Source organism: Salvelinus fontinalis, chromosome 18, assembly GCF_029448725.1.
Source record: "Salvelinus fontinalis isolate EN_2023a chromosome 18, ASM2944872v1, whole genome shotgun sequence".
Classification (NCBI taxonomy): Eukaryota; Metazoa; Chordata; class Actinopteri; order Salmoniformes; family Salmonidae; genus Salvelinus; species Salvelinus fontinalis.
The window spans coordinates 47,522,385-47,532,511 of NC_074682.1; the positions used below are offsets into that span (position 1 = coordinate 47,522,385).

The 10,127-nt window shown below is 42.8% G+C and overlaps 1 protein-coding gene across 1 annotated transcript in view; it reads right to left on the reverse strand.

The window, feature by feature from the left end:
• Positions 1–659: 659 nt before the first annotated feature.
• Positions 660–10,127, reverse strand: part of LOC129815659 (myotubularin-related protein 14-like) — a gene marked incomplete in the record, with an annotated part of 24,841 nt that continues 15,373 nt past the window's right edge. Inside the window, 7 exon segments of the mRNA XM_055869656.1 lie at positions 660–1,153; positions 2,464–2,640; positions 5,330–5,509; positions 5,777–5,912; positions 8,246–8,313; positions 8,832–8,902; positions 9,272–9,308. Coding sequence (XP_055725631.1) covers positions 973–1,153; positions 2,464–2,640; positions 5,330–5,509; positions 5,777–5,912; positions 8,246–8,313; positions 8,832–8,902; positions 9,272–9,308 — 850 coding nt within the window.

Below are 10,127 nucleotides of genomic sequence, written 5' to 3' on the forward strand. Positions count from 1 at the left end.
TTCTAAAAAGAAACAGCATGTTTCCATTGCCCTGACACACTTAGCTAGTGCTGTTTGTATGACAACCACAGTACTCACTACAATTATATGGCTAACGCTTCCTTTTGATTCAACACTGAATAGCAGCTTCTGATTCAACACTGAATAGCAGCTTCTGATTCAACACTGAATAGCAGCTTCTGATTCAACAGTGAATAGCAGATTTCTTGAGTGTTCGTTCACTAAAGAGAAGTGTGGCGTCCTCGATTTAGGACAGATCGGCACGTTAAATCCAAAATAAATAATTTAAAAACAGAAAAGAAATAACTCCACATAATATGCTTTGAATGTAACAAGTCAAATTTTACTCTGACCACACTCATAGCACCGAATCCCTAAGAAAAATGCTCCATACGTTAAAGTACAATGGTCATCTGTCTCTTATTGATAGTGTGGCTGACATTGCCATCCCCCCAAGACACTCCCTGAATCGACAAAAAAATGTGGCAAACAAAAAAGGAATAACTCCAGAGAGAACGTAGGAAATGCATGAATAAAGAATTTAAAAAATTTAAAGAACAAAATAAACCCATGGTATGTAACGTTTGAGATGTATGTATATATATATATATATATATAAAAAAATATAACAAATATAAAAGGACGCTTCAACCCCTGAATAGAGAAGTTTGGCACTTTTTATTTTTATTAGAGTCCATACGATATGTTTCTTCCCTCGATGGAGATGAATGCGGATTGTGGACCGCAATTCAATAGGACGGGATTTAGTGGGAGGGAGGAGGGGCGGGGGTCAGGGCCCATAGTCACAAAGAGCCTCACAGTAGGAGTGCTGATCTAGAATCAGGACTTCCTGTCCATATGATCTAACAGGAAAAACTGATCCTATATCAGCATTCCTACTCTGAGAACTTTATGAATACAATGATTACGGGCCCAGAGTTCACATTTGGGGTGGGGAGACCTGACCCTAGATCAGACGATGCTGTTGGTGCCCCGGAGGCCCACGCCACGGGCAAACTGCTCCAGGAGGCCTGAGATGGCACCGGAGGGGCTGGGCGCACTAGACTTGAGGCCCACGGTGGAGCTGTAGGCAGCCAGGAACAACTCCCTCACCGTCTCCAGACGAGCCTGACGCTCCGAAGGGGACGGGCAACTGGGAGAGCGAGAGACAGGGAGGGTAGAGAGGGATGAGAGAGGGAGAGAAGAGAGGGGCAGGGGGGGTGGAGAGGGTGGAGTGAGACATAGGAGAAGACAGTAAACAAGTTGGAGAGGAGAGTGAATTTAAGGAAGAGATGAGAAGAGAGAAAAAGGGCAGGAAACGGGCGAGAGAAGAGGGAGAAGGGCACAAGAAGAGAGGAATAAGAAGAGAAGCGAGAACCCATCTTTTAGTTCTGAAAGAGGGACACAGTGTACATGGAAAGTCACAATCAGAGACCGCATGCTGTCTGGCTGGCTGTCTCTCCTCGTTCTTCCTTCAAATCAAGATGGATAGATGTTATTTGTCTATGCCGCCTGCGAGCGTTGTTCGTGACACTCAATTTATCAGCCAGATCAAGTTGAAATGGAAATGTGTCCCCCCTTTGGAAAGAGAAGGAGTCTGGAAAACGAAGAGACAGACGGAAAATAAACTCCCTCCCTCTTCCCTTCCAGTTGTACTTATTCCTCCGGGACGAAGAATGATGAGGAAAAAAAACTTTCAGTTCCCTTGTCTGAAAAGTACACGAGCACAAATGTGCACACTGCTCAGACTATCAGTGTGTAGTGTTTATGGAGACGGTCTAAACAGTCTGCTGAACACTGTAGTGCATGTGTACACACACGCACCATGCCCAACACACTCTTTTTGTGCTTTGTGACTTAAAACACACACCATCTAACCCTGCAGGTGTGTGCCACACACACAAACACAGCAGAGGGCCAGCCCCTCACTGAGCCCTGTACCTCTGCCTCCTCTCTCACATAGGAACAGAACAGGTACAGTAGGAGGAGGTGAATAAATAAGGAAGAAAGGGGGGGACGAGAAGAGATAGAGAGGAGCGCTATTCCGGAGAGTTAGAGATGTGCACGGCTGCATTCCAATTCTCTATCATTCTGCTGAAGTGTACACTCCCCCTCGTGGATTTAAAAGGAATGCACTGGTGTGAGGAATTCGGTGGAAACTCCCTTCAGCTATGCACCAATCCAATGCTTTTAAACATACCGGGGGAAGTGAGCGACTGCACACACTGTCGGGAGAAGGGGTGAGAATCGGAACGTGATCTGAGGCTGCGTCCCAAAGGGCACCCTATTCCCTATATAGTGCACTACTTTAGACCCTATCCCTATATAGTGCACTACTTTAGACCCTATATAGTGCACTACTTTAGACCCTATTCCCTATATAGTGCACTACTTTAGACCTGAGCCCTAACCCTGGCTATATAGGGGACCGGTGCCATTTGGGGACGCAACCCGTAGACTCACATGCGTCCGCTGGGCCCCTCGTCCTGGAAGATAAAGGGGAGGGGAAAGTCGTTGGTGGCAGTGGGGATTGGCAGGAACTGTCCGCGGTCGTGGATGGAGCCGCAGCCTGACACGATCTGCCAGCTGCCGTAGTCCGTGGAGAGGGAGGAGCCTGAGCGGGCGTACTCTGCCGCCAGCCTGGCCACAGTAGAAAGATAAGAGGTGGGGAGAGAAGGGGGAAGGAGGGAGAGGAGAGAGACGGTGGGGGTGAGAGAGTAGAGAGGGCATGAGGAGAGAGTAGAGACAGGAGGATGGGGAGAGAGGGAGTGGTGAGAGGGAGGATGGGGTAGAGGGAGAAGAAGGACAGGGGGGAAGAAGGAGAAACAAACAAAGAGAGTGGAAGTAAAAGGAAATGTGAAAGAGGGAGGGAAAAATAAGGAAATGAAATGGGGAGAGAGGAGAGAGAGTGTCCAGGGGTCATGGGCAAGTTGCGAGGGTCTCAGTTAAAGGGCAACGAGCTGTGAGGTCAGTGGTGGGGCGTCATGGCCCAGGGCTGTGACCTCCGTGGCAAAAGTTAATGGTCAAATGCAACTCTAGATTTGCTTTAATGGACAACACTCAATTCAATTCAACCCAATAGAATGTTATTTATCCCCTCAAGAATTAACAAGGCAAGTCAACATGCACAGAAAAACGTCACATGGACATTACACATACTGAATACACTAATGTTAGTGGAAAAATTGGAGTTTGAATCAAAAACCAAAGCACACACCTTCCATTTTCATGCAAATTGAAAATGACCAAGGAGCTTGAGTAAGAGGAGCTGCACTAATACACCGGTGAGACACACACACACACACACACACACACACACAGAGACACACACACAGAGAGAGACACACACACAGATACACACAGAGACACACACGTAAGTATCCAGATCTCCTCTTTACAAAGCAAGGTATTATTAAGCAGCACTGAGAGATCAACTGCCACGCATGCACTACTGAAAAGCTAGAATACAGGTCTGCTCTGTCACTCCATTAGAAAACACTGCCTCACCACAATGTCTCATGGACATGTGTGCCTCGGGCCTGAGCGTCTGGCCTGGGACAACACCCTTTTTCCCTCTGCAGATCGTCATACACTTGGGTTAGATTTTAAAATGTAACATGCAGTTATTCATTCACCTTTCATGCAGTTGCAGTCAATCCATTTACAAAGACAGGCAGACAGACAGGTAGCTAAAACATGGCATCCCTCTCATCATTGTGGTTGGAGCCCATAAACTGACGGACTGTGCTTGAGGTTGGTCTAGCAATTAACGCTGTCTGAAGCACATACAGTTGAAGTCAGAAGTTTACATACACTTAGGTTGGAGTCATTACAAATAGTTTTTCAACCACTCCACAAATTTCTTGTTAACAAACTATAGTTTTGGCAAGTCGGTTAGGACATCTACTTTGTGCATGACAAGCAATTTTTCCAATTACAGACAGATTATTTCACTGTATCACAATTCCAGTGGGTCAAAGGTTTACATACACTAAGTTGATGGTGCCTTTAAACAGCTTGGAAAATTTCATAAAATTATGTCACGGCTTTAGAAGCTTCTGAAAAGCTAATTGACCTCATTTGAGTCAATTGGAGGTGTACCTGTGGATGTATTTCAAGGCCTACCTTCATACTCAGTGCCTCTTTGCTTGACATTATGGGAAAAGCACATTAAAAAAAATCAGTCAAGACCTCAGAAAAAAATTGTAGACCACCACAAGTCTGGTTCATCCTTGGGAGCAATTTCCAAATGCCTGAAGGTACCATGTTCATCTGTACAAACAATAGCACGCAAATATAAAAACCATGGGACCACACAGCCGTCATACCGCTCAGGAAGGAGACACGTTCTGTCTCCTAGAGATGAACGTACTTTGGTGCGAAAAGTACAATCAATCCCAGAACAACAGCAAAGGACCTTGTGAAGATGCTGGAGGAAACAGGTACAAAAGTATCTATATCCACATTAGGAAACAGGAGGAAAAAGGGGAAGGCTTGCAAACCGAAGAACACCATCCCAACTGTGAAGCACGGGGGGTGGCAGCATCATGTCGTGGGGGTGCTTTGCTGCAGGAGGGACTGGTGCACTTCACAAAATAGATGGCATCATGAGGAAAGAAAATTATGTGGACATATTGAAGCAAAATCTCAAGGCATCAGTCAGGAAGTTAAAGCTTGGTCACAAAATGGGTCTTTCAAATGGACAATGACCCCAAGCATACTTCCAAAGTTGTGGCAAAATGGCTTAAGGACAACAAAGTCAAGGTATTGGAGTGGCCATCACAAAGCCCTGACCTCAATCCTATAGAAAATCGTGGGCAGAACTGAAAAAGCATGTGCGAGCAAGGAGGCCTACAAACATCACTCAGTTACACCAGCTCTGTTAGAAGGAATGGGCCAAAATTCACCCAACTTATTGTGGGAAGCTTGTGGAAAGCTACCCGAAACATTTGACCAAAGTTAAACAATTTAAAGGCAATGCTACCAAATACTAATTGAGTGTATGTAAACGTCTGACCCACTGGGAATGTGATTAAAAAAATAAAAGTGGAAATAAATAATTCTCTCTACTATTATTCTGACATTTCACATTGTTAAAATAAAGTGGTGATCCTAACTGACCTAAGACAGGGAATTTTTAAATGAGATTAAATGTATTTGGCTAAGATGTATGTAAACTTCCGACTTCAACTGTATACACAGAATCCCGGCCCCATGCTGCACCTCTATTTCTGTTTCCACACTCATTTCATACCATCGCCTTCTGAATAGACTGAAAATAAATCTTTCAAATAAAAAAACTACGACTGACTTCTAAGTGAAGGCTTACCTTCTCCCGGGCACAGACATAGGACTGCTGCCGGCGTGCGTAAAACCCGGCTCTGATTGGTTGGAGGTGGACGAGCTGGAGGACTTGGCTTCTTGACTGAGGGGGTGGGCCAGCCGCTCCTGCAGGGGGTTGGGCCGGTTCCACAGCACCGTCTGTGGGGATGAGTTGCGTCCCTTCCTCCTGGGAGGCCATAGAAAAGGAGAGTTAGGTTTGACGTTATCTTACCCTTCATTTGGTATTACTTTTAGGCAAGTTGGCTGAGAACACATTCTCTCCATAGAAGTTAGAACCATACTGAATTCTGAAGACTTGTCAACATGACACAACATACAGAGCAGGGCAGAAACAAAGAGTCTGCTAACTAAATGATTTTATTAAGATAATTATTTTTATACTAATGTTTCGGGTCACACCAATAGACAGACGGAGAGGGGGAGGAGAACTCACCAGCTGGAGGCTGCCAGGGGCTGGCCGGAAAACAGGTCCACGGCGTCGTTGGTGAGGCAAGTGGCTCCGCCCACGTCCTCTGTGATCAGAGAGAAGTCACTGCTCAGACTGGTCACGCTGCCCCGGTCCCTGGACTCTGCACCAATCACACGGGAGACACGGGTTTAGCGGACAGGCCATCAGACAAATCACAGAGGAGAGACTAGTTGTAGGGGAGGTACTAATTAAAAATACACTGGAAGTTGCCAATTGTGACATTTTGGCAGGAATGTTGTCTGTATGTTGGTTCATGTATACGTTTGATATTTAAGAATTTTGTGTCTCATGAAACCACAACAATTCTTAGTCAAACAATACATGCCTTTTGCCAGAGATATGGACAATAGTTCTGTCGTTTTAGGGGATCCCATTTGGCTCGAGGAATCATAACATGACATCTAATGGTCAGAGACGTCATAGTAGGTGACAGCTTGTAGTCAAACCCAGCCTCAATAGTTAACATGGAGACAAACAGGTCTGTGAACGCAAAAGTTGATATCAACAAACATAATAATTATGAAATGAGGTGGGTGGAGGCTGCGTTCACAAACTGGACATCTGGTGAATTGTTGCCAGTAGCTGTAAATGCAGCTCCGTTCAAAGCGCTGTGTATCATGTCAAGGGGACAAAACATAAAAGCTCATCATGTTAAATCAGAACTGTAGCACAGTGGGAATTCATACCATGGCTTTTCTAAAGTTTCTTCACAATAGCACCACTGTACAAACCTCTATCCTCATGTAACATATAATAATGAACTATCTAAAGTTCTCATTATTATGGCATACCATCCTCATTAGCAGCGATACTAATTATTCTACCACACGTCTTGTGCTCTTTATAAGACACATCACTGCACTCTATACTGCTCTGTAAACTGGTCATCTCTGTATACCCGTCGCAAGACCCACTGGTTGATGCTTATTTATAAAAAATAAAATAAAAAAAACTCTTAGGTTTCACTCCCCCCTATCTGAGATATCTACTGCAGCCCTCATCCTCCACATATAACACCCGTTCTGCCAGTCACATTCTGTTAAAGGTCCCCAAAGCACACACATCTCTGGGTCGCTCCTCTTTTCAGTTCGCTGCAGCTAGCGACTGGAACGAGCTGCAACAAACATTCAAACGGGACAGTTTTATCTCAATCTCTTCATTCAAAGACTCAATCATGGACACTCTTACTGACAGGTGTGGCTGCTTTGCGTGATGTATTGTTGTCTCTACCTTCTTGCCCTTTGTGCCATGTTTTATGCTGCAACCATGTTGTGTTGCCATGTGTTGCTGCCTTGCTATGTTGTTGTCTTAGGTCTCTCTTTATGTAGTGTTCTCTCTTGTCGGGATGTGTGTTTTGTCCTATATTTGTATTTTTAATTTAAATCCCAGGCCCCTGTCCCCGCAGGAGGCCTTTTGCCTTTTGGTAGGCCGTCATTGTAAATAAGAATTTGCCTAGTTACATTTTTAAAAAGTAAAAAAGAAAACATGTATTATGTAAGGGATAATCAACGAGGGGCTAAGTTCCTTGGAACATAATGTCTGACGTGGAAGGTGTGTGCTACGATGCACTAGCGAAGAGCATGAATTATCTCCCTATAATGCACAGCAATATTCAATGGCTATGAATATCATTCTTACATGTTCTATGTTTGAGCTGCTTTTGAAAGCAAAATATGAATTAAAATATTATTGCCATTGTTTAATTAGATTTTTTTTGCAAGCTAAGAGGACTGATGGTTTGGATAGCTAAGCTAGCAAGTCAGTCAGTTTGGTTACCACGGCAACTACTGTAGCTATCTAGTAAACTTAATAGCTACTTCAGTGCATTTCTATCGCAAATGAACACATTTTCTAGCGACAAATGTGTTTAAATTAGTCATTGCATAAGCGGGATAATCAATCATAATGGACCTATATATTTTTTTATAGTATAATCTTTGAGAACTAATAATCACCAAAATAAAAAAGTTAGACACTCAGGGAGAATTGAAAATTCCCCAAAACAATTAATTTAACAGTTTATATTTTGTTATTATGTTTGAGCAAAATAACACAGGATTAGCCATGGCAAAATGCATAAAATTGCATGAAATAAGCTTTAAAAATGCAAAAGCAAATGGGCCCAACACCTAAGCCCCCTTTTGATCCAGAAAATAAACTGTTGCAAATCGAGAGCTTGGAACTACAAGGTTCAATCTGCAAAAATATGATTGAGATAACTGGCTTTTAAGTTCCGAACCCTCATTGGTTTGAATGGTGTCAATCATTTTTTATTGTATTTTTTTTCTAACAACATAAATTGTGGTATTTAGAGTACTACTTGGCTAGAGAACATTGAACAGAACAAGGCTACGTCAATAGCACAATTTTGACAAAAACACTGATAGAACCTTAGTCCCAAGCTCTCAAAATGTCTCCAGGGAAACAACTTACTCAACTGGCAGAGGTCGTCCACTGTGAAATCAGTGTCTTTGAAATGAGAGTTTTTCCTTCTGTGGAAACTGGAGAGAAAAAGGGATGCTGAAACAATACACACACACACACAGAGAGAAAGACAGATAGAGGAGAGAGAGAAAAAAGAAAAAAAAGAGCGAAGGAGGGAGGGAAGGAGAGAAAAAGTGAGAGCCAGTGAGAGATCAAAAGAACACAGAGAGAAGGAGAAGAAAAAAAGAAAAAAAACTAAAAATCTGTTTTGTCACAGTGGGAATCCGACCATGAAATAACAGCATTATTGCCCTGAGTGGCTGTATGTACACTTACAACTCTCTTGTTGAAACATTTAAAAGATTGGCTTAAGGGCATTGTACACTGAGTGTACAGACTGAATGACAATGTATGCATCCCCAAAATGGCAACCTATTCCCTATATAGTGCACCACTTTTGACCCTGGCCAATAATGCTCTGGTAATGGTAGTGCACTTTATAAGGACTAGGGTTTCCATTTCAGAGATGGACAATGTTTTATAAAAGTGCATTTACATTTCAAACGTCTCTGTTGTTCTGTGACATTTCACTCACCTCGGTTTCTTCATGGCAGAGAACTTCTCTGAGACAATGTGCTTCAAAAAATTGAAGCAAAAAAAGAAAATCTGCCAGGAGGATTAGGAGTTTAGTGTTGGAGATTCATTAAATACGTGACAAAAGACTGCCCCCTAGTTTTGAAAAACATCCCCAAACACCTCACTTTAGTTGAAAATTTGAACATACTTAGTGAATAGTTACAGTAGTCTAGTATATCACTTTCATAAAATGTATCAGACAAAGCTGTACTCTTATCTTTACAAGCCATTCAATCTACTTTGGTGCAGTAAATTCCTAAAAACTAATTCTAGAGGTTGGCAACAGTGTTTGAACCTGGGGTCAAGAACCATATTAACTAAGTAGAAAAATGTATAATCAATGTTTTAATATTCCACACACACGCCATTGCATTGATATTGTGTTAGAGTACCACTGACCTCCTCTCCTTTGCTGAGGCGATCAGGTAGCATATGACTGTAGGAAACACAGACCGGATCGGTGACAATGATCGCCGAATCCGTCAAAAGAAATCTAGCTAAGAACCCTTTACTACATTACTACCTTTACTACAACCAACCTATTTAACTCCTTCATACTTTCTCAATTCCTTTTCCTTTCTATTCAGTGTACAGTTTTCTCCATGCTCCTGGTAACAATGTAGGTGTGCCAGTTATACTTTTACAATTGATATACTTATTTGATCAAACAGTATAAATCTTAAGACCAAAGTGAAGATGGAGACTGCAAAGCAAAAAGAAGAGGATACAGTTTAGAACTCATTGTTTACAAAAGTATACCAATAACCAATTGACCCATCATCCCTCCTATCATCTCTGACCTCCGGCTTTGAACCCGAATCAGTCAAGTTACCTTTCACATTTAAAAGTTAAAACGAACAAATGAACCAACTCTCAATGGGAGTTTAAAGTAAGACTCAGCGAGATGACGTTGCCACGAGCAGCACTGCAGATATTGCGATGGGTACGATCCAAGACTTCGCTCTCACACAGTCACACTAAGTCTTTGCGCATGTGCACGGGTACGTTTCACGCTGCAGAAAGGTTTAGCCTTGCGCTTCAACACTCTTAGTTGTTGCGGAAAATGACCCACTATGCCGTTTACTTCTTGTATCTAAATCATATCGCTGAGTCTAACTTTAAGTCATGGAGAGATTACACAAATCAACACAGACCACCACATCATAAACCCGACAGTTGAAAAAAATGCCCAATTATGATGGATCGTAGGAAGGAAGAATGGAAGGTGTGTGTGTGTGTGTGTGTGTACTATTCT